The sequence below is a fragment of the Aedes albopictus genome, chromosome 3 (assembly GCF_035046485.1).
Source record: "Aedes albopictus strain Foshan chromosome 3, AalbF5, whole genome shotgun sequence".
NCBI classification, from domain to species: Eukaryota; Metazoa; Arthropoda; class Insecta; order Diptera; family Culicidae; genus Aedes; species Aedes albopictus.
Genome location: NC_085138.1, coordinates 65,570,846 through 65,596,211, shown reverse-complemented (window position 1 = coordinate 65,596,211; position 25,366 = coordinate 65,570,846). Strand labels below are relative to the sequence as shown.

At 41.1% G+C, this 25,366-nt stretch overlaps 1 protein-coding gene across 1 annotated transcript in view; it reads right to left on the bottom strand.

Annotated features, from left to right (window-relative positions):
- Positions 1–4,063: 4,063 nt before the first annotated feature.
- The window catches only part of LOC109413662 (cuticlin-4), a 149,976-nt gene continuing 128,673 nt past the window's right edge, over positions 4,064–25,366 (bottom strand). The window contains exons 3-6 of the mRNA XM_019687363.3: positions 7,359–7,862; positions 6,055–7,300; positions 5,913–5,934; positions 4,064–5,842 (exon numbers count right to left, since the gene is read on the bottom strand). Of these exons, the coding sequence (XP_019542908.1) occupies positions 5,815–5,842; positions 5,913–5,934; positions 6,055–7,300; positions 7,359–7,862 (1,800 nt within the window). The 3' untranslated portion in view covers positions 4,064–5,814. The remainder of the gene's footprint in view (positions 5,843–5,912; positions 5,935–6,054; positions 7,301–7,358; positions 7,863–25,366) is intronic.

The window sequence follows — 25,366 nt, the reverse complement described above, 5'->3', positions numbered from 1 at the left end:
CGTTGAAACATAGATTGGTTAATGTCAAATGGACGAAAATGAGGTTTGAAGTTGAAAAACACTTTCGCATTTTTTCCTGCCGCATACTGTAAGTAGTAATCATCAGACATTCCTACAAAGATTTCTCCTGGAATTACTCCAGTAATGCATCCAGACAATTCTGCAGTTTTTTTTCAAAGTTCTTTCAGGAAGGCATCTAGGGTTGCCTTTACAATTTCTTCAGAGATTCATCCAGGGATTGCTATATTTGCTCGATGAAGTTCTCAGGAATTCATCCTGAGAATCTGGAGAAGTCTGAATGAAGTCCTCGAGTAATTCCTAAGGGAATTACAATAGCTGGATTTTTTGGAGGACTATTTGGAGAACTACCGAATAAAATTATAAAGTAATCTCTGGAATAATTCATGCAAAATACTCTGCTCTCGAAAGCAATCTCTGGAGCACACGTGGAGACATTTCTGAAGAAAGCCTTAGAAAGTTTCTGCATAAATCTTTGAAGAATTCTTCGACAAATTCATGGCGATATTCCTGGAGTGATTCCATTAGAAATTCTTGGAAAAAGTCCTTGGGCAGTGCCTGGAGTAATTATTATTATTGTTATTTATTTTTAAAAAATAATTTTGAAAGAGGGAAAAGCCCCTTTGAGTGATATCCTCAATTTTGGAATTTTTCTCAAAAAGGCACAAAACCTCTTTATCTTTTCTCAAAACATTACAATAATATCTTATAACTGAAGGCTCACACGGCAGTGAACCATAGCGCAATCTTGAAAAAAAAAAGTTCAGGTCCAATCAAGTGCCTGGAGTAATGCTTGGGGGAATTCTTTTAGGATTTTTTGGAGAAAATCTTCGTGGAAATCTTGGAGTTTTAAGAGTAATTCCTGGAGTAATTCCCGGAGAGCTTCCTGCAGGAATTTCAGGAGTAATTTCCGGAGGACTTCCTGGAAAATTTCCTGATGGAGTTCCTGGAGTAATTTCTGTGGGAATTCTTTGAAGGATTGCTGAACAAATTTCTTGAAAAGTTTCTGAAAGATTTCCTGGAAGAATTCTTCGAAGAATAACTGGAGAAATTCCTGTAAAAATTCTTGGAAGAAGTCTGGGAGGATTTCCTGCAGGAATTATTGAAAGAACGCCTGGAGGAATTCTGTAAGTATTCTTCGAGGAATTTCTGGTGAAATTCTTGGAGGGATTCTTGGAGGAATTCTTGGCAGAAGCCTTGGAGTGGGTCCTTGAAAAATACTTGTGAGAATTTCTGTAGGAATTCTTGGAGGAATTTCTGAAAAAAGTCCTTCGTGGAATGAAGATATTATTGAAGGAATTTTTGGAGGGTTACCGGTCGGAATTTCTTGAGTAATTTCTGGAGGAATTTATAAATAAATTAATGGATTCGTTTCTGGAAGGTTTTTTGGCGATATTCCTCGACAAATTACTGGAGGAGTTCCAGGAGAAATCCCTGAAGCAATTCTCGGAGGAATCCCTGTAATTATCTCAGGAGATTTTTAAAAGAATTTCTGGAAGTTTCCTGAAGGATCGGAGGTATTTATGGATGAATTTCTTGAGGAATAAAAAAAAAGTCTTGAAAACTCCTTGATGCAGAAATACCTGGAGGAATTCTTGGAGGAATCCTTGGAGTAATGCCAAAAATTCCTGGAGGGATTGTTGGGGGAATTATTGTAGAAGGTCTTAGAGGAATTCCTGAAGGAATTCTTGGAGAAACTTTTGGAGGAACTTTTCGAGGAATACCTCTAAGATTTTTTTGAAGAAATCATGGCGAAATTTCTGCAGGGAGGCTCGGAGGAATTCTTGGGAAATGTCTTGTAGGGGTTCTTGGAGAAATTCTAGGGAAAATTCTTGTAGGATTTGTTGGAGGAATTCCTGAAGCATGTTTTGGAGGAACTCTAGGCAAAAGTCTTTAAGGAATTCCAGGAGAAATTCTTGGAAAAAAAAAATCCTAGAGATGTTCTTTACGTATCCTTGGAGAAGTTTCTGAAAGAATTCTTGGATTTTTTTGGCCGAAGTCTTAGGGAATACACCTAGAGGAATTTTTGGAGGAACTCCTGGAGGGATTCCAAGGGGAATGGAATGGATGGATTCCAGCAGGAATTTCTGGAGAATTGTCTGAATGTTTTGAGAAATTTCTGAAGAAACCCCTGGAGGAATTTTCGGAGCAATCCCGAAAGAAATACTTAGAGGGATTCCTGAAGTAATTCCTGGAGCAATTCCTGAATTTCTTGAGAATTTCCTAAAAGAATTCTTAGTACAGGAGGAATTTCTGGAGGAATTCCTGGAAGAATTTCTTTAGGACATCCTGGAGTAATTCCTGGATGACTTCCTGGAAGAATTCCTGATGAAATTTCTGGAGGTATTCCTGGAGGAATTCCCCTAGAAATTCCTGGATGAACTCCTGGAAGAATTCCTAGAGTAGTTCCTGAAGTAATTTCTGATAGAATTCCTGAAGTAATTTCTGGAGGAAATCCTGAAGTTATGCTTGGAGGAGTGCCTGGAGTATTTTCTGGAGGGATTTTCGAAGGATGTAATGAAAATTTTGGGGGAATTTATTGATGATTTCCTGGGGGAAATTCTGGAAAGAATCCTTGGAGGAATCTCGAGAGAATTTCTTGGAGGGGTTGCTGGAGGAATTTATGGAGGAATCACTGAAGGAATTCCTGGACGAAACCCTGGAGAAATCTCTGGAGGAATCCGTAGAGAAATCCCGGGGAAATCGCATGAGGAATTGCTGGAGGAATTTCTGGATGAATACCACTAGGAATTCATGCAGGAATAACCGGCAGAATTCCTGGGAGACACCTTGGAGACATTTCTGGGGGAATCCTTTGAGGAATTCCTAGATAAATCACTGCAGGAATTCCTGGAGAAAATCCTGGAGCAATTTCTTGAAAAATTGACTGGAGAAATCCCTGGATGAATTCCTAGTAGAATTTATGGAGGAATTCCTGACGCATCTGTGGAGGCACTCCTGGAGGAATTCATGAAGGATACGTTGGAAGTATTCATGGGGGAATTCGTTATAGGTTTTCTAAAGTAATCTTAGGTGGAATTTTAGGAAGAATCTCATTAAGAATTCCTGAGGGAATCTCTGGAATATTTTCCAGAAGAATCGCTTTAGAAATTTCTGGGGGAATTCCTTGAACAATCTCTGGAGCAACTATTGGAGGAAACTCCGAAGGATCTCTTAGGGGATTTTTAGTAGCATTTTTGAAGGATTTATTGGAACAATCTCTAAAGAAATATCTGGATGAATTTCTGGGGAAACCTTTGGAAGAATTCCTAGGATTATCGCTTTAACCATTCTTGGTGAAATATCTGCAAGATATCCAATATGTACTGTAGAAATGCCTGTAACATTCTTGTAGTAATAAAAACAGAGAAGAGAATGATTGAAGTGAAAAATATATCGCGACAAATCTCTGGAGAAAACTCAATTATTATGGTAAATTTTGTGGAATCAGTGAAGGAATTCCTGAAGTTTTCGCCGTCGGAATCCCAGGAAAAGTCTAGGAAATTCTAGATAGACCCGTTGGAACTCTTTAAGGGTACTCACTAAACAGATTAAATAACTATATAAGCCACGATTCCCTGATTATTGAAATGTTACTTGAAATTGTAAATTAAGTAATCAAAGATTGCCTTGGTTAAATCAGTTAAATCGGTTCACGCCGTTTAGTGAATCTCCTAATAGTTCAATCTCTGGAAAAAATAGTCTAAGCTGTACAGAAATCTATGGGTGAATTCTTGAAGGAATTTTCATGGAGATCTCTCGAGAACTTCCTGGAAGAAATCCAAACAATCTTTGAGAGAACTTGTGGAAAAGACGTGGAATTTCTGGCGTTTTTTCAAAGATCTCCGGATTAATGGAGTAATGTTTTAGGTATTTTTTTTAGGAATCACAGAGAATTATCATGCAATTATCACGAATCGCAAGTAAAATATTTGACTCATGAATCTAATCTCGGTAGTAGGTACTTTCACATTGCAGCCCTCAAAATCATCGCCCCATAGTGTAAGGATGTCATCACTGTATCAATCATCTGGTGGACCACTCATTCGTTACACTTCAATTTGTCTTTATTAGTTAACTATCGTATTAAATAAATATTTACAAAGTTACTTGTTCCGTTGTTTGCTACTAGTTGCATTATTTGCATGTCACGTCTACTGATTCACGTACACAAACGAACAATTTTCGATCATTTATTTTTCCCTTTTCTAATTTTCACATTTTACTTCGTTTTCTCCTTTGTTCATACACGTACTGCGTCATTTTTTTCCCTATCTTTCGTTCTTTGTTGGCTAACAGCTAAGTTTTGTTTTCTCGTTTTTTTCTTTTCTAATTGTAATCCCTAACGTTATGGTGTGTGTGTTTGTGTTTGTGTGTGTCCGCTAAGTTTTCGTCTCTGTATCGGTGTGTATGTGTTGTATTCTAATCGATCTAAATTTGGGCTAGAAATAGAGTTCCTTTTCCTGTTTGGTGCGCCAGTTTGGTCAAAACAGATTCTCTTACTACGCGTGTCTCTGTAATTGGTGCTGATTTTTTTAACCCGAAATGCTTCACTACTTGCTAAACCGTTGTGTAAATACTGCTGTAATAATTCGATATGGAGAAGTAGGGGGTGTTCGATTAGGGCGGGTGAACGTCGATTTAGTGATCGGAACAAATCTGGCGACTAGACTAGTGTTGGGGCGCCATATCGTTTGCCACACTAAAAGTACCATGGGAGGTCGGAGACTGAATGGTGGGGGAAGTCTGAACTATGTATAAGGTCGTTTCTAGCTACAGGTTGTGTATAACTTAAATTGGTTCGTTAGCGTTCTCGAGGTCATCGAGCTGGTAGGTGGTCAAAGTGGGTGAGGAGTAGGTTAAATTGCTTTGGGTGAAAACGTGTTCACTACTATAGGTAGAAGGGCGGAAGGGATAGGGAATTATAATTTAAGCAAATAAATAAGTGTTCTTTAGATTCAAAGATACTCGTAATATATCCGGCTTTCCGGGATTTGGCAACAGGCTACCGCTTTTCTTCCTCATCCTCGGATCTAGATATAAGCTACTACACGACAAAATCTACAACATAGTGACGCGGGACTGAAAATCATCGATTTTTTGTTGTCGCTAATTCTACTCTTTTAGTTTTCTTTCTCTCTCTTTTTTTACTTTTTGCAGAGGATGTTTAGAAAAAAGAAGGATGACCAATGGGAGGTGTGAGGATTGTAGATTCAATAAGTTAAGCGTGAACATAAATAGATTAGTGTGAGGATGAAGGGGAGCTCAGGATTATAGAAGCGAGTTGGTTCTCATTTTCTTCTAAGGTAGAGATTTAGATGAAAAGATGAGTGATTAGTGCTTGGGGAAAGCTCCTCTTGGGTGTGGTGGATGTGGGGTTGATTGAGTGTCTCAATAGATTAGATAGAAGCCAGGAAATTGGATTCATTCAAGGGAGCGTTTGTTGGTTTAGAATAGTTTCAACATTCGTCTACAGATATAGTCACTGGGCGTGGAAACCTTCGTTGAATGGCTATGGCGTCCCTAATTTGCAGGAAACCAAACGAAGATCATCTGTTCACGAATGCTGAATCGCTCCTAACGAGGCTAGTACAATCCGTTGAACTTCACCAAGTAACTGATCGCCTAACCTACGCGTGGCCAACGTTTGCGCAGGCCAGGTCCCCAGAATGCCACTGCGTACCTAACCAATAAAACAAAAGCATCTAACAAATCGTTAACCATTCGAACAGCGAAGCTCCACATGCAATTCGTCGTGCACAACCGCGGCGCCGCGGAGGGATCCGTTGAAGCGTTTTACTTTGACACCAGGAACACGTGTGAGCTGCTGGGAGGGAAAGATATGGATGGTTTGGGATGAGTGTTGAATGTCAGTACCGGAACCCTAGTTTTACCTGGACAGTGGCATGTGGTTAGCTACAAAATATAAAAAGAAAAAAGAGAAGAAAAGAAACCAAAAAAACGAGACCAGAATGTGATTTGGTTACACGTATTAGTTCACCTTGAGAAACTGCGACACGAAGGTGGGGGCCGTACCTTTGCGATCGAAGTGTCTCACCCGTACGAAGAGGAATGCGGCGACTAGCGAGGCCACAGCCAGGACCAATAGCAGCATTACCAGCCCACCGACGAAGCTTGGCACTGACATACAGATGGTTTCCGGATCCACCGTACGCTGTGATTGGATGACAACGGTTTCGTTGTTGGCAGCGCTGTTCAGGGCGAAGTTCACATCACCCGGGGCTACGACCTGGATGATTCGTTCTGTGTTCACGTCGGTCATCTCCTGAGCGTCCCGTTTGTAGATGCGAGGTTTCATGACCACTACCATGGTGTCACGTCGTCGGCGAACTCCTCTCAGATCGTCCAAACCTTCAACCGATCGCGGGCGGCCTCCAAGACTCACAAGGTTACCATCATTGGCCATATCGTCCTTTCGCTTGGTGACGGTTACATATCCTGACTGTCCAGGCGGCGGTGGTGGCGGCATGTTGATGTTGTCGTGAATTTCATTTTGCAGTTGGTTTTGGCTTGGGTTTTGCTGTGGAGCATCCGATTGACTGGAGCCTTCCTTGTTCTCTGCAGAGTTGGCCGAGGTTTGTGCCTGTGGTGGTGGTACAACATTGTCCTGGTTTTCCGAGTATGCTCCAGATGAGTCCGATGGGTGTCGTGGATCTGGGTATGCTGGTGGCACTCCGTATTCCGATGGTGGTCCGTACTCTCCGCTCAATGCACCTGGAGCACCGTACTCTCCTGAAATTCCATTACCTGTCAGCGCTGGCAAACCGTAATCCCCTCCTCCGCACTTGGGCTCTGGGCAGTTGTATCGGCAAACCTGGATCACACACTGGAAGTGGACGTTCATCGAATCGGGGAACTTGAAAGCCTGGAAGTACGCGAATGACACGACCGATGCGGATGGTCCAAAGTTCTTGATCTTCTGGAATTTGCTCATAATCTTCGGCCGCACGACGCATCCGTGTTGATCAACCAGCTGAATTGGCGCACGCTTACCATCGTGAGCAACGCAGTTACGGACCAGCATATCGAACTTGTTCTCGTCATCCTTGATGGCCAGCACCATAGTCATGGTTTGACCGATTTTCACGATACCCGAAACTTCCGAAGCCCATGGACCCTTACCGACCTGAATCTGCATCCAGCATTGGAGATTGTCACCCAGGAAGTTCGCAGTCACAGCATGGAGCATGTCGACTTGGAACGGACGGAACGTGACGGCCTTCTCGTAGAAATCGTACCACGTACAACGCAACTTACGAGCCTGAAAAGGAGTCGATCATTATCTGACAAACCAATTGAAACATGTTAACGACACTTACCTGATCCCAGACTTCCTGCACGTAGGGGTCGTACTGGATGATGATGGTGTTCTCGACATAGCTTCCGGACGGGGTTGGTGCACCGAAGTTGGCAGCATTGTGGTTAGCCGAGCTGCTCATACCGCAGCTGTTCAGGAAGATCTCGAAGGTTGCACTAAGGTGACCGGTACCGGGCTTCAGATGCACACAGTGCGGATCGCTGTAGAATCCCTTCGAGAAGATCATTCCGTAGAAGGGTCGATCGAATTCGATGTTGACGCGCATATGCGTCTTTTCGCACTGCACCTGCAGGTGCTTGATCTGGGGGCTATCGTTCGCGGCCGACAGGGGCCACGGGTCGTCTCCACCACCGCTGCTGCTGCTACTGCTGCCGCTACCACCGCCGCCGCCACTCAACAAACCAGGCGTTCCGTATACTGGTGATGGTGCTGGCGGCCCATAGACGGCTCTGTGCTCCAGAGGCAGTGCGGCCGAATCCACGAGAGGGGCGTCACAGTCGACATTCTGGGGGATGGAGACAAGAAAGGAAGAGACGTTTAGAGGAGACTGGGAAGTTAGGATTGTGTTAAGAATATGCCAGAATCGAATATATTTGGAAGTGTCAGGCCATGCGGATGATGTCTGGCTTCGAATCCTGGTCCACTTTAGGATCCCTTCGTATGATAATTTCCTTGAAGTTGTCCAGATCTTCAAATTTGCCATACGATATATGAACAGGCCCGGATTAAGGATTGTGGGGGCCCGGGGCCCGAGGGGATGTGGAGGCCCCTCGGAGAGATGACCAAAAATGTTTTTCCTTATTTTCAGTACAGTACTTGAGTAATATGAAAAATAAAGCTAGTGTTAGCAACCAAAAAAGGTTTTTGTGGGGGCCCCTAAAATGTGAGGGCCCGGGGCCCGGGCCCCACCGCCCCCCCCCCTTAGATCCGACCCTGCATATGAATGCAGACATTCTGAATGATCAGTTTTCAAATTTCAACTAATAAAATATTTGTAAATTGTTTGAAATAAGTTCGAAAGCATACAAAGTTTATCAAATTTCATAAACATATTCCAAATATGCGATTAAGAAGATAATTTACGTTCCAGCATGAACGCACACGAATTAATAGCATCGCAAGAGCGTAATTATACCAGGTAGCTGCCAAATGTGGTATTTTTTTTTATTCGTTCGTATCTGGGGCTCTCACTACAGTCTCAAGAGCAACCGGTAATGCGTGTGAATGGCCAAACCTCAAACCAAGTACCTCTATTAACACATTAATGAGGAATTGTTCCACTCAATTGAAGCTTCTCGTAAAACAAAACACCGTACATAGAGCTTTTTTATTGGTCTACATTAGGCGGCGAAATGGACAAAAAAGTGCGACAAAAGATGCTCACGTTTTATTACGCAATGCGCGACATTCTTCGGTTACTTATACCGCACACTGAACGACAGATGCCGAGCAAAAGCTATGTTGGCCTACCGAAATTGCACAACTTTATGTTCTATGAAGTACCCGATAGTAGGAGTGGAATGGAAACGCTTGTAAAAAATCGGGTTCGTCGTTTGAACTGCATTGAAGTCTTTTCAGCTCACGAAGGAAAGCGATGGATTTTTTTAGATCGACTCGGCTTGTGTGTTGCGTAAGGTTGAAGGTTAATGTGTAGGATGTTAGATTTTGCGTATTAATGGTTGTGTAACTGCAATGAACAGTACAGTTATTTAGTTTTTTCATACTCATGAGACATTTTTGGGCAAGTCGTAACATACGGTTTACCGTAGACACGTAGTTCTGCGGAGACACAATATGTTTGATGCGTCCTAATCCTAATGGGAAATAACATTGCAGCGTTTCTTTACGTGCGGCTGTTACTTTCGGAAACGATAGACAGCATGCTTCTTCGGGGCAGGAACGGTAGCCCAGGGGCTTGACGACCCTTCCTATTCTGCGAGGCAGCTGCATAGTTGCCGGCTAAGCATAGTATGTACTACAAACCCTAATTCAAGGTGTCAGGCGATCCGTGCCGAGGAATAAGTGATCGGGGGTGAAAAAGATGCTCGATCGTTAACGGAGTCTGTGCTATACCTGGGCACCCCCCACCAGAGTTGCAAAAATTCATTTAATTCATTTGAGCACTAAGCAACAAATCTGATCAGTAATTTTTCCTTCTAGTCATGTTTGTAACGATTTTATTCAATCAGAGCCCCAATCAAATCAAAAACGAATCCTTGTCAATTAAAAAAGCGTACAGAAAGCACCAGGCAGATGATCAAAACTGAAAACAGTGCTGTAATGGTTCCAGGCCCGGATTAAGGATTGTAGGGGCCCGGGGCCCGAGCGGATGTGGAGGCCCCTAGGAGAGATGACCAAAAATGTTTTTCTTTATTTTCGAACAGTACTTGAGCAATATGAAAAATAAAGTTAATGTTAGCAACCAAAAAATGTTTTTGTGGGGGCCCCTAAAATGTGGGGGCCCGGGGCCCGGGCCCCCCTGCCCCCCCCTTAGATCCGGCCCTGAATGGTTCATTATGTAACGCAAATCAGTGCTGTAATGAACAATTACAGCACTGCTACTTAGATGTGGAAAAATAGACCTTTTACTGGCAGATTTGCGTTAGGTAAAACAACCTATAAGGGTAAGAAATCAAACTTTGAACTAGTCAAAATGTAATCTTAATTTGAACCATTTCGAAATTCATTAAATGACGTACTTTTTAGGCAAATGTTGTCCCGATAAAGATGTTAAACAGCTTTCCGTAATATAATCTGATAACATGGACTTTGAAAGCATTGAAAAAAGCGTTTTTGTCATGGAAAACAGGCAATTGAAAAATCACTGTGATTTCACCCATTTCCCGCCAGAGAAAGCACATTTTCGGTGCACTCGTGCAGCCCATGCATTGTATCAAACGCAATATGTGAACACGTCGCGTCAAATGAAAGCTTATTTATCGTAGAACCGACCAACCGAATAATATTCCGCATTATTTGTCATAAAACTATCAAATTTGAGTAATTCTTACTTGGAGAATGTTATCTTAAGGACAAGCGTCTTGAAATCCCGCTTCAATAGTGCATCGGAACTTCAAACGCACAAATCTTAAGAAGCAAGCTTCAAACAACAGTGTATTTCATTATTCTGTTCTTGCTCACTTGTAATAAGCTTAAAATAAGAAGCTCAGGTACGCTGGTTTTGTTTACAAAGAGATTTGTGCGCTCGAAATCGTGAGTAGGTGTCAAAGTCGGCCATTGTGGCGGCCATTTTGGGATTCCAACAAGTCTGTCCTTAAGTGGAACCATTCGTAATCTAAATTTGAACTAGTAAACGGGGGCGAGCTTCCAGTGTTGGCCTGCAGACTGCGCTTGTGGTTGTTTTGTTTACTCTTGGGGGATGAAAAAATCAAAATTTAGTTTCCAAGTTCCTGAAGAGTTTAGAACATTCTTAGTTGAAATTCCACTGCCTAATGAATAATAGTTATGGGAATTAGCAGATCCATGTGTTTTTCTATTGTTCAGCGCGAAATTAGCTGTTGTGGGAGATGCTCGAGCTGCTGTCGCCAGTTGAACTACTTAAGATTAAAATTGGTTCAAATTATGATTACGATGGTTCAAATTAAGATTAAAATCATTGTTGACGAATAATCGAATTTATCAAAGAAATGCGGTGCATATACAAACTCTTTACCACTTAACAGAAAGCTTATACCCGTGGCTTTCATGCACATAAGATTTCGCCATAGTAAATTATTTCCATGTAGGAGAAAAAATCATTCAAAATTTGCGCTACTTCGGAAAGCCGCAATTTGGTTCAACTTTTGATTACCTACCCTACGATGAGAAATTTCAAAAGAAACTAAAAACTCATCGATAAAATCTATACCCTTAAAAATGCAAAATCCAGCCTAAGGGGGGGGGGGGGGTGCTTTGGTAGACAAAAATCAAAATGAAATTTGTATCAGCCTAAGTGCACCAAAGTTTATTCTCAGTGTGTGTAGAAACGTAGGAGGGCGGGTGCCAAGCGCAAGGCAGCATCCATTTATTACATAACGCTAAAATCGGCATTTTTTAACCCCCCTTCCCCCCTCCGTAACGCTTTTTTGTATGAAAACCCCATTTTTTTTGTATGGGACATAACGCTCCGCCAGACCCTCCCCTTAGAGCGTTACGTAATTTGTGTACGGCGCCCAAGAAGGGTGACGCGCTCGTCATCAAGACTGAAGAGTCTATGTACTCGAATGTCTTGATGGGGAATATTCTCACGAGCGAGCGTGAGGTGGTCGAGAGATGGCGGCCGCATTACGATGAGCACCTCAGGGCGACGTTGCAAGTACCGAAGGTGGCGTGGTACAGATCTTGGAGTATGTGCACAGGACGAAAGACTTCCGGCCCCTGACCTCCAAGAGATTGAGTGAGGAGGAGGGCCGCCGGTTGAAAACCAATAAAGCCACTGGAGCAGATCAACTACCAAGCGAGTTACTAAAACAGGGTGGAGAAGCGCTGGTTAGAGCACTACACTGGGTCATTACCAAGATTTGGGAGGAGGAAGTTTTACCGGACTAATGTGGAAAGTATCGTGTGTCCCATCTACAAAAAGGGCGATAAGTTGGATTCCGGGAACTATCGCGCGATCACACTACTGAGCGCTGCCTACAAGGTACTCTCTCAAATTTTATACTTTATGCCGTCGTCTATCACCGGTTGCAAGAGAGTTCGTGGGGCAATATCAGACTGGATGCATGGGTGAACGCGCTACAACGGGCCATCCGCCAAGTGTTGCAGAAATACCGCGAATACAACGTGCCCACACATCACTTGTTCATCGATTTCGAATCGGCGTATGATACAATCGATCGAGAATAGCTATAGCAGATTATGCAATAATACGGATTCCCGTATGAACTGATACGATTGGTCAAGGCGACGATGGATCGAGTGATGTGCGTAGTTTGAGTATCAGGGACACTCTCGAGTGCCTTCGAATCTCGCAGAGGGTTACGGCAAGGTGATGGTATTTCGTGCTTGCTGTTCAACATTGCTTTAGAGGGTGTAATTAGAAGAAAGCTTGAGCATTGAGCATTGGTGACCGTACACTTCGTAGTTGCTACTCTGTAATTGACTAGAGCTGGCGGAATTGCACAGAGAACCAACGGATGGGGCTTGGGATTAGCACACCTTCCTCTATGTACACGTTCCGATAACTCAATTTTTTATGGGTCAATAATAGCGCCGGTCACGTCCTTATGGTCAACCGGGGAAGGGAAGGAATGTTAAACCGTTGCTTCTAGGTTAGAGGATGTAATTAGGAGATCGGGGATAAACACGAGTGGAACGATTTTCACGAAGTCCGTTCAGCTTCTTGGTTTCGCTGATGATACAGATATTATAGCTCGGACTAAAGAATGAAGCCAGGCGAATCGGACTAATTACACAGCGTAACAAAAATTAACTTTTGGTCTGTCTCAAGAGCAAACTTATGTGTCTCTGACAGATTTTGGGCCGCTGAATCCGAATCCGGGCTCAGATTTGCTCCAACACGTCACAATTTTGAGCTATACCTCAATTTATAGGGCAAAATATGCGATTTTGGGCTTTTTTGACTGCAAGTTATTAGGCATGGAAATATTTTTTTAATCAACCTAAAGGTTAACTGGTCAATTAACATCTAAATTAACGACTCATGCTAAATATTTCGTTTAACCAAATCGAATTTGCTAGTTTTAAGCGATTTATGTTAGGTACGATATTTCCCATACAAGTCACCCTCCAAAAGTTGCATGCAAGTTTTCATACTTACATAAAATGCTTAAATCTATCAAATTTGATTATGTAAAACGAAATATTTTGCATGAGTCGTTAATTTATTTGTTAATTGACCAAATAAACTTTTGATTGCTTAAAAAAAATATTTCCATGCAAGCCATTAATTGCAGTCAAAAAAGCCCAAAATCGCATATTTTGCCCTATAAATTGAGGTATAGCTCAAAATTGTGACGTGTTGGAGTAAATTTGAGCCCGGATTCGGATTCAGCGGCCCAAAATCCTTCGGAGACACATAATTTTGCTCTTGAGACAAAAAAATGTTGCGCTGTGTTATTAATATATCGAAGACAAAGCACATGATGGCAAAGGGCTCCAGGGAAGAATCACCGCGCCCGCCTCCCCGAATTTCTATCGACGGTGATGAAATCGAGGCGGTTGAAGAATTCGTGTACTGAGTGAGCCCGGTGACCTCTGACAACGACACCCGCAGAGAAATTCAGTGACGCATTGTGGCAGAAAACTGAGCTTACTTTGAACTCCGCAGAACTCTACGATTGAATAAAGTTCACCGTCACACGAAGTCACCCATCTACAAACCACTGATTAAACCGGTAGTCCTCTATGGGCACGAAGCATGGACTCTACGTGCAGAGGACCATCGCGCCCTTGGAGTTTTCGAACGGAAGGTGCTGCGTACCATCTACGGCAGAGTGCAGATGGATAAAGAGAATTGGAGAAGGCGATTGAACCACGAACTGTATCAACTGCTAAGAAAACCAACCATCGTCCTTACCTCGAAAATCGGCAGGCTACGGTGCGGACGGGTCACGTCATCAGGATGTCGGATAGCAACCCGACTAAAATAGTTCTCGAGAGCAGGCATGAGAATGAGACTTTTTTCTATTTACCGTTCATCGATACTAGCAGTAAAATAAAAACAAAACAACGGCAGCACCAATACCATCAGACGCCGCGCCGACGGCAGTCACGCAGACGCTTGATGGTTTTCGCTTCCCCACGAAAATATTTATGAGCAGTCAAGCTGAGGCGGGTGATTGCGAAAAATGTCAAATATTTTCAACTGCTAATAACTCACTTGTTTTGATAGATAATTTAAATCGATTTGCACAAATAGCTAGAGCACACTCCTAGCTTTGTGATGCATGTAAAGAAGTTTGTCTAGAAGCGGTTTGAAACGCAGAAAAATGCGAAAATGAGAGAGACAGAAATTTTTGTCGTCGTTGTGCTCGAGTACTGGCGCTCTCGCGCTTGGAAACCGTTTCGAGGAAGAAGGCTGCAGGAAAAAAAATGTTATGACATTTATTTTTCGAACAGTTTGAGTTTGGCTGGGCTTGTGATGTTCGTGTGGAAAAATGTCAAATGTACAGCCGGTTACCGTTTTTTCCAGTACATTTCTCGTCCCTGCTCGAGAGTCATCCGCCCGGTACAAGAAGACGTGGTGCGCAGCGAGCTAGGTGGGTCGATAAAGTGCAGGACGATCTGCGGACCCTTTGCAGAGTGCGGAACTGGAGACACACAGCAATGGACCGAGCAGAGCTGCGCATAAAGTTTTGTCAGTTGACTAATGATATAACACCACCGTCACTATCACTGCAGGCCGATCAATATCAGGACAACAATGACAGGCAACAACTGACCGACACTTCAGATCCCTATCATTGCAAATTAAATGACATTTTTGTGATTTCAATTTTTTTCGTGACTCTCATCGTTTTCTTGCAATTTCGATTGAAGCATCCCAATTTTACCTTTTCGACATTTTGACCAAGGAAGTTTTCGATCACTTGGTAATCGTTCATAAACCACGTAGACCAAATTATGGCCATCTCAGAACCCATCTCCCCCTCGAAAATTTTCGTCCATACAAAAAAATTGAAGATTGTATGGAACGTAGACTTTGGCTAAACCTCCCCCCTTTCCTCATAAAGTCCACGTGGTTTATGAATGGTTCCTTGGTCTATAACTCAGTTCAGAAGCCTAATAATAAAACGTGATTCTCGGCAAACTTGTAGAATAGTGGTTTACCTACAATTATCACCAAGGTCGCCATATTATAACTCTAGTACTTACGGCGTGAAGTACTTACTGCTACAAAACGATCGGATTCATTGAGTCAAACGATTGCCAGGTGATTGAAAACATCTTTGGGTTTTGGCATTCGAGATTCGAAGTTTTGCCTTTCAACGTTTCGTGACCCAACCACTATATGGACATAAGACTTGGGCCTGGAGAATTCAGGAGAACCTGAACTGCAAGCACTTTGAGTACTAGAACAATTTTTGGCGATGTGCGCGCAGGAGAACAGTTCTTGGCCAATATTTGAAAAAGGCAATCATTGTGATTTTCTGCTTCTTCGTTCCTCCTAAGCATATTCCCAATAATTCATGAAAATTTTTACCACTAGCAGATAAAGCTGACTCCTCTCTATCTGATACCGGGATAGATTTGTATAAATAAAATGAAACACAACTGGGAGGGACAAGAAAAGTGAGATGCCATCTACTTTAAGCGAACAGATATTCCCAGTCAACCAGTGATCGTATAAGACGTTGCATAAGATGTTAAAGTGGAGGCGATATGCGTACATTTTGCATGCGCCTAAATGGAGGCCTCCACTTCATCATCTTATGCAACATCGTATACGATTACTGGTTGTCTGGGTTTTCAGCTGTTTTGCATCCAATGGAGCTGAGGTTTTGAGCGATATTTTGGATTAATATCAAAACATATCTCATTTGATTGGAGGACAACTTGTAAATTGTGGTGGGTAGGTTAACAGCGTTTTATAGGACAGTCGGTCTGTAGCTGTTTGGAAAGAAAAAATAAATAAATGGAAAGCTAGAAAGCTCTAATAATCGACGCGGTGAACGGACCGATATTCCGCAATACTATGCTGAAGATGACGTGTTTCCTGAGAACAAACTATGTTCCAGATGGGATCTAACGCCAGAAAGGAAAAGGTACTTATCCTAAGTTGACATTTCAAAAGCGATGGTGTACCCTTCAATAGATGCTACCTGCAAAATACGAGAATAAAAAGGTGTATTAGTATTATTATTCCATCAACGGATTGTAAAAAAACATGTTGATATGTATGTAAAATGTGAAATGTATGCACAACGTTATCGTGGCTTATTTGGCTGAAATACAAGATGGAAAAATTTTCCAATTACAGTGGGGACCCGATTTTGTCAGCCCCCGATTTTGTCAGCTTTTTGGCCCGATTTTGTCAGCCTTTTATGAGGTAAAAAATAAATTTGTATTTCATTCAGAATTTCAATTTTATTTTCATTATTAATGCAGTTGATGTCTTTAGGCGTCATAGCTGTTTTGATTGATCCAGATAGACTAACATTTGAAAAGGCCGCAAAAACCATTTCAAATTTTTGCTTCTCTCTTCCTTCTGAGCACATTTTAAAAATGATTTTAAAAAATGTCCCGATTTTGTCAGGTACCGTAAACTGGGGTGTAGTTGATCAGTGGGGTGAACCTGAGCACTCAATTACCCGCGGATATACACTTTCAAGGAAGCAACAATTCTATTTTAACCATTCGCAATCCAATGACGTAACATTAAAATGGAATGGTAACTTTCTTGAAAGTTGGGTAATTCAGTGATCAGGTTCACCCCACTGATCAACTACACCCCAGTTTACGGTACCCGATTTTGTCAGCCCAAAATGCTACCAGGGGCTGACAAAATCGGGTCCTTACTGTATAGGGAAACGAAGTCCAAAACGCCAAGGTGGGGTAAAATGGCCCAACTCATAACATCATTCTTCAATGTGATTTGATTAAGTAGATATTACTATAGCTAAATGGTTTGCATAAAACATTCTTCTAGAAGCTGGACAGGCAAATCACGGAAAATCTTTTGAATTCGCAATGCACAGTGACAACTTTCGAGCTTTCGTGCTTGTAATTAAGGTTATGTGATGATTTTATTAACAGTCATATATTTCCAAGGAGATTGCAAATCACATGATGGCGCATGGTTGCTGATGCCTACGCTATCCAATCCATGTAAAAGGGTCATTCAAATATTGCGACCATTGAGGTGGAGGGGGTCTGTAATAGCGTGACAGAGGTTTGATAGGAGGTCTGAAATGCCCGAAAAATGATGGACGTCATATTCGAGCGTCGTCATTACTGCCCCCCTTCGCATGTCAATTCCATGTTGTTTTTCAAAGCGCCTACCTTTTGTACTATAACTCGAATCATTATAAAAAAATGTATTCCCTTCATGTATAGCCTTTTCGTGACATATTGAGCTGTGAAATGAGGCGGGAAAGGTATCAAATTTGTTTTTAATGAACTCGTGAGTGACAAAAATATGGTTCGCATCAGAAACGACATGGAAGAGGCGAAGATTAGGTGAAATTTAATCCCACGGCAGATGGCCTTTTTGCCCCACTTCCGTTTTACGAACAAACTTTTAAGAATCGAAGAAAATGTAATAGTTTCTTGAATATTTCTGCTGAAGTATCAAGAAAATATTGTTAAGTTGCTGTTACATACCACTATGGATGTCTAACAAATGAGACTTGAGTAAAATGGTGTAAGATGCCATTTTTCAAACTTAGTTTTTAATGATAAATAGCCTCATTTGGTAGGCATTTAAAATGGTAACAGCAAATCAACTATATTTGCTTCTATTAATTCCACTAAGAATTAAAAGGAACTGTACTTAACCAAATTTCTGGTAAATTTCAAACATATGTAAAAATAATGCAGGTGTATTCAGGAACACGGTTGAAAAAGTTGATGATGTTCAAGCACTGCAACTACCAACAAACACTGCATGAGCAAAATGATACAGGACATCGTGTTGTTTTTACTATCTTCATTCTCTTTCATCATAGTTTGCCTTGTAAGTTAAAACCTGCATTTGTACAGCACAGCGTGCATATACGGCCAATTTTCATATAATGGCCTGCGGTAAAGCGCATTTTAACTGCTTATTGTTTATTAGATAAATATTATTGTGCAATATTACACAGCGCAACATTTTTTTGTCTCAAGAGCAAACTTATGTGTCTCCGAAGGATTTTGGGCCGCTGAATCCGAATCCGGGCTCAGATTTGCTCCAACACGTCACAATTTTGAGCTATACCTCAATTTATAGGGCAAAATATGCGATTTTGGGCTTTTTTGACTGCAAGTTATTAGGCATGGAAATATTTTTTTCAATCAATCAAAAGGTTAATTGGTCAATTAACATCTAAATTAACGACTCAAGCAAAATATTTCGTTTTACCTAATCAAATTTGATAGATTTAAGCATTTTATGTTAGTATGAAAACTTGCATGCACACTTAATTTTGATTACCGAGTTCGGTAATTTTTTGACGAGATTAAAACTGCTGAGCACCGAACTCGTTCAGCAAAAATGCATTGTTTACCTTTTCCATACGATTTTGACAGTTGTTTTACTGAGCCTCAGTAAAATCGATTACCGAAACTACACCGAGATCGTACTGCTGTTATAATCTCGTCAAAAAAGTACCGAACAGGCAATTCAGAAATAAGTGTGTGCAACTTTTGGAGGGTGACTTGTATGGGAAATATCGTACCTAGCATAAATCGCTTAAAACTATCAAATTCGATTTGGTAAAACGAAATATTTTACATGAGTCGTTAATTTAGATGTTAATTGACCAATTAACCTTTTGATTAATTAAAAAAAATATTTCCATGCTTAATAACTTGCAGTCAAAAAAGCCCAAAATCACATATTTTGCCGTATAAATTGAGGTAGAGCTCAAAATTGTGACGTGTTGGAGCAAATCTGAGCCCGAATTCGGATTCAGCGGCCCAAAATCTGGCAGAGACACATAAGTTTGCTCTTGAGACAGTCAAAAAGTTATTTTTTGTTACACTGTGTTATCATTCGTATGTATTTTATCATAAATCTGTTAGATAAAAAAATAATTAAATAAGGCTTAAATATACAGTTAGATCAAGATAAACTTAATTAAACGTGGTTTTTGAAACACCATCTAAAACTCAGAAGATCACAAAAAACACCGGCACGGCATCGTACGTCTGCCGTAATTATTGGCCTGGAAAGTTGTTGTATGTTACACTTTTCCCTTCTTTTGACTGGTGAGTGCACCGCCGCCAAGCGAAGAAAATGACAGCCCTGGACGCTCGTCAACCAGTTTTCCCTCCTGACGATAGTTGCATTTTACGTTTTTTTCCAAGACCCATTCGAATCGAAAGCTGCACAGTACATATCTGTCGGTAACATTAGGAAAGCGAAACATGTGTGCATTTCTTCCTTCTGCGCAGTCATCATTATCGGTGCATGAAGCGGCAGCTGGATGGATATGCACTTGCATTGAGTTGTAGAGATTTTCATTGATTGGATGTAGACGTTGTTGATTGGTAGCATGTGAGTAGTGCTGACATTGTCTCATCGCCATCGTATCGTGATTGGAGGAACAATTTTCCACTCAATTGATTTGCTATCTGGAGCGAGTTTGCTTTGACAGCAGTCAACGATTGTTTTTGCGATCAGTATTGGCACTTTGCTAATGGGTCTACTTGTATTGGCCACTGGAGAATAATTATATTTTTCCCAGAATGGAAATGTTTCTTCGATAAAATGATTAGACAGGCTGGAAATGGCAAGAAAATTAACTGTTGCGTGTTATTGCACGTCAATCTATTAGCATGGGCATCCAACTTTCTTTTTGAATCTACTTTTTACAAATATAAGTCGATTTTATCCGATACAATTATGATAATATTGAATATGCAGAAACCTACTGTGCGGTTGGATAATTTGTACTTCTGAAAAGAAAACAAAACACCCCTGTTTCAGTTTCTTGCAGTTTGTCAGGTTTTTATCCACTCCACACAGTAATTAATAATCTAGTTCAATATCCCTTAAAAAGCATTTAGAAAATAAGATTTCAGATAATCTTCCACACTTCGTCACTGCGCTGGTGCTGTGTATAACGTGCGCAACATACAATAGTATATCAATTGAAGAGTTAGGGTAAAAAATATAATTTGGACATGTATGTAATTTGGACATGCACGGTGATGTATGTCTTGTTCCGGAGAGTTAATAAAACTAGATACTTCTTATTATCGATTATTGGATCAAATAAACCTTATTCTGATGACTTACGTTGAAAATACGCTTAACAATAAAGAATTTATTTCAAAATTATCGAAAATGTAAAATTTTTCACTATAACCCCTCAAATGCACAGGTATGCAAGACGACATACACTTCACAGTCACATACAATATTCACCCGAAAATCGTTGAATTAATAATTGTAGGAATTTTAAAAGCCTTATTGCAATTAAAAATGTTAAATAAAGAAGCAATAAGCAGCCAATCTCTTAACATTCATCTAGAACGCTTAAAATAGGTGGTGTCCAAAATACATTACAAGTTTTCTACTGTAAATATATTTTGGTCATCTGACGAACTACATGGGGATGCTGTGCGATTGCATACTTGGAGGCGTATTCTGTGGGTCTGGCGATATTTTCTCGATTTTAACAAAAACTGTAATAGTTATCAAAATAGATGCCTGTTAAGCGGATAAATTTGATTATTTGTAAGATAATATTTGTAAATTTATGCTACTTCCATGATTTAGCAGTATTCATGGCTAAACATTGAGATAATTGCCCTGTCCAAATTATATGTACCTGAGGGTGTCCAAAACATATATTCGGTGTCCAAAATGCCATTCTAACAGGCGATTGGAAATTGTGATTTTCTCAGCTTAAAATGCTTTCGTTAAGGTTTTTGTCACCTGGAACGCAAAGTACAATCATATTATAAGCGTATTAGTAACTTTGCAAAATATTCAATTGCTTTTTAAGGAAGCTAGGGGACGATTTATCCAACGTTGTCCTCAGCCTGTCCAAAATACATGAATTACCCTACTGATTATAAAAAGACTTGTAGAATCACTGAGAAGAAAGTTTTGCCAAAGTTGTATTGTGATACCACTGATGTTGAGAATTAAGCAATGATGCAAATATTCCGGAAGGTTGAAGCTTAGAAGATCAATGGAACGTCGTCAAAGACGTCTTCATCACCACTGGCAAGAACTATTTTGCTGAGCTACGCACCCAGAAAAACAGTGGATCTATGATGACACCTAGAGGAAGATAGAGGAACGTCTAAGCCGCAACAGAGCGAACGAAAACACGAGGAGCCAAGGATCGGTATATTCGCCTCACTTCATTCATATTCACTCCTCTTTACTGAAGCGAATCGAGAAAGATGCAGCAAACGGATTGTCGTGATCAAACATGCAACCCCATCATCAGTGGGAAGCGAAAGGCAAGCTGCTTGGCATGGATATTCGTTGGTGATCGTCGCAGTTTGGATCGCAAGCGAATGAATGAATGGCGAATGGTGACAAATGCTGGTGAGCGATCGAAGCGGCTATTATCATAACTAGAAGAGAATTTCTGCATGTAATGCATACATTTTTAGTGTATTGTTTTTGAAATGCTAGATTGGCAAAGAAATTATTAAACCTATTTTGAAAACTTCAAATATTCGTACGCGCAATATCACTCACGAGTCGCATCACCGCTCGATCGCTTGCGATGCGAATGTGGACGAATGTTCAAATTCCATGTGTAGCTTCCCACCGTTCGCCGGTGTTTACTGTCGTCGCTGACAAGCAAACACACAAACTAAAGCGACAACTGTTCGCTGCTGACTGTATTCGAATGTGGAAGAAGATGAAAACTGGAAATCAGGAACCCTGCGAGGAGCCAAAGCCCGTCAGCCCGTCTATTCGGCTATCGAGAAGGAAGTAAAATGTTCTTGTAGTAGGGGCAAAAGAGCGTGGATGGCTTCCCTTGTCGATGATTGTAAGAAAACTGCAACACTTTGGAAACTCTTTAACCGGCACCGCCACCAAAATCTCATCATGATCCGCCAAGAGTTCGAAGCCGTCCCCTTGTCAATACAGAAGCTCCATCTTGGGTATCTGTTGCAGATTTTCTCATTCTATAAAAAAGCCTCGGGGGTCGATCGCATTCTCAAAGCTGACTGCGAGATGCTCAAAGCTGACTCCGTATCATCTGCTCAACTGCTGCATCAATTGATCTACAACATACGGGAAATTACGATAGACTGGATGCAAAGTGTCTTAAAAAGGGTAATCTGACTGTATGCGATAATTGGCAGGGCATCATGTATCATGAGTATCATCTTCAAAGTCCTCTGCAAAGTAATCCTTAACCGGATACAGGAGCATGTTGACGCATCTCTCCGACGGCAGTAATCAGGATTCTGTGCCGGAACCTGTGTGGATCATATTTTCACTCTCCGTATCATCTTGGAACAAATGAATTCCAAGAGACTTTCTACCAGGTGTTCATTGATTATGAAAAAGCTTTCGCCCATAAAATTCACGAAAATATGTGGGGAGCCCTCAGGTGCAAGAGTCTCCCTGAGAAAATCATCGGCCTCATTGAGGCACAGAACAAGGCATTTTCGTGCAGAGTACTGCACAACAGTGTTTTGTCCGATCCCATCCGGATCGTTGCTGGAGTGAGGCAAGGATTGTATCCTGGTAGGCCCGATTGACCGTGAACCAAATTGTGGATTGCTGTGGCAGCCCATTAACATGGAGCTGCTAAATGACTTCGAATTGGCTGATGGCGTTGCTCTGCTAGCTCAACGGCGCTCTGATATTGAGAGCAAGCTCGATGATCTTGCCAATCGCTCCTCAGCAGCAGGTCTTACCATCAACGTCAACAAGATCAAATCGTAGGATGTAAACGCGTTCAACCTTTCTAGCTTTACGGTAGCTGGGCAAGCAGTGGAGAATGTTGCCAAAAAAGCTAAAGCGGAAGTGGAAGTGGAGCGAAAGTGGAGGCGGGTCGGCCTCACTGTACGCAGGGGTGCAAACGAAATCTGCAAGCAAGCGTTAGATTGGAATAGCAGCAGCGGCAGACCCAGAGGCTCTTGGCGGCGCAGCCTGAACATCGAAGTCAAGCAAGTCGACTAGTCGACAGATATTTGACCTGGCCACAGGTCAAGGCGATGACGGACAATCGGCCAGAATGAAGATCTTTCAATTCGGCCCTCTGCACCACCGTGGGTACTCAGGACTGAAAGTAAAGTTGGATTTCAGAAAGCATCAGAATGTTCAGAGTCCGCTTATGTAAAAAAAAACATAGTGATTAACATAATTTATTTGTACTTTCTAGGTTCTAGCCTATGAAATATCAATGTTGAATTCTTTTTTGGTGCACATAGATTACTAAAAAAATCATAATTTGTTGCCAAAACTACAGTATTGAATCGGCGTCATACTGAAGCCCTTTTAGAGCTTCAGAAAAAACATTATCGCTCCCTAGATGAGATTTAATGTTTATAGACTGAAACTTAAGATCTCCATTAAATTGTTTAGTAAATACTTAGATTTTCCACATTTGAATAAAATATACTGATTTAATTCTTGCTTACAAAAGTTTTGTAATCATCTTTGTGGCTACTTCTCAAACGTCAACTAATGAAAACAGACCAACATCTGATTGACAAGTATGATATAGCTCAATCTGCCACCGAACTGGCACCGTTTCTACTGCCTTTGTGCTTTAATTTCCAAAGTGTTCTAAGCCGAAAACATCCCCTGACGTGTGCAATGCCAGTACAATTCCTAAAGATTTCCCAATAGAAATTCATAGAGGAATTCCTCCGAAAAACTTTGGCGGAATTATTGAGGAAACATCCCTAGAGAAATACATGTAATTCTCTAAAGCTCCCAAGAGGAATCACTGCAAAAATACTTGGTGGAATTTTTGGAGGATTTCCTGGAGAAATTATCCGAGGAAGTTTAGTATGAAACATAAAACCCTACAAGAATTACTTAAGAAATCTCGTCAGGATATCCAGGAGTACCTTGAGTGATTTCTGAAAGCATCACGACTAAACGCAATCTCTGAAGAAAACCGTAAAGGGATTCTTGCGCAAACCCCTAGAGTAATTCCTGGAAGAACCATTGGAGGAATTCATATTGAAATCTGCGTAGATATCCCTTTTACGATTCCAGAAAAAAAATCCTGAAGAAATCCACGGAAGAATTCCTGAAAAAAAAAATCTCTGGAACAATTTCTGGAGGAATTGCAGTAGAAATGGCTTGAGCAATTGTAGCATGTATTGCAGGAGAATTCTTGGCTAGAATTTCTAGAAGAATCACTGCAAAAATTCCGGAAGAAATCTCTAAACAAATTCCTAAAGCAATACCAAGAGATATTTCTGTAGTATTACCAAATGAAAACTCTAGAGGGATCCCAAGAGTAAAGCTTGGAAAATCCATATAAGTAAGTGAAGTAAGTTCCAGAGGAATTCCTTGAGGAATCGCAGCAAGTGTTTCTGGAGGAATCCCAAAACAAATTCCTGAAGGGTTTCCAATTGGAAGTAATTCAAGCAGGAAACTTTTAGTATGAATCTCAACATACATAACATCCTGGAGCAGTTCCAGCAAGCTTTCCTGAAAGACTCTCTGGAGGCTACTCTGAAAAGAAGAAGAAAATTTTGCTTTTTCGCGTCACATATGGTTAGGCAACTTGTGACATTTGTTTTGCTCCAGAGGTAACTAATATTTGAGTAAATGAGGTTTAATATTTTTGACCAATTTTTCATGCCATACAAAATGTATGGAGTATCAAAACCAATCCAATTTTCTCCGATGTATTGTAATTTTTCCAATCATCGTAGAAACAATCTTAAAAAAGTCTCTTTAATAAAGACAAATCAATCAATCAAATCTTAAAAAAGCCCAGATAACCGTGCGGTTAGCGGCGGCAGACGTCTAGACGTATTGTAAGCCACGGGGTGTGGTTTCGATTCCCACGCCAGTCGGAGAAAACTTTTCGTCGAACGGAAAATTCTTCATTGGGCCACAGGGTGTCGTATATGTTGTCCGTTGTCTAGTGTAAGTTATGTTCAGTCTTTACAGCCTCTGGCTGAAGACGGTGTCTAGTGTATTTTTTTTTTAAATCGACAAAATGGTCACTTACACCCCTTTGCATCGGGGCCCCAAAACCATAGTGATTTTTTACAACTTTACAACTTTTTTTTTACTTTTTTCTGACTTTTCCGTAGAGCTTACCAGAGTTTTTCTTTTAATTGATATGGGATATTTTATTCTGTACAATTGGGGGAGGGGTCATCACATCTTTCCTCGTTTCAGAGAGCGAGTAATGGTACTTAAGGTGATACGGGACGCCGTGTTATTTT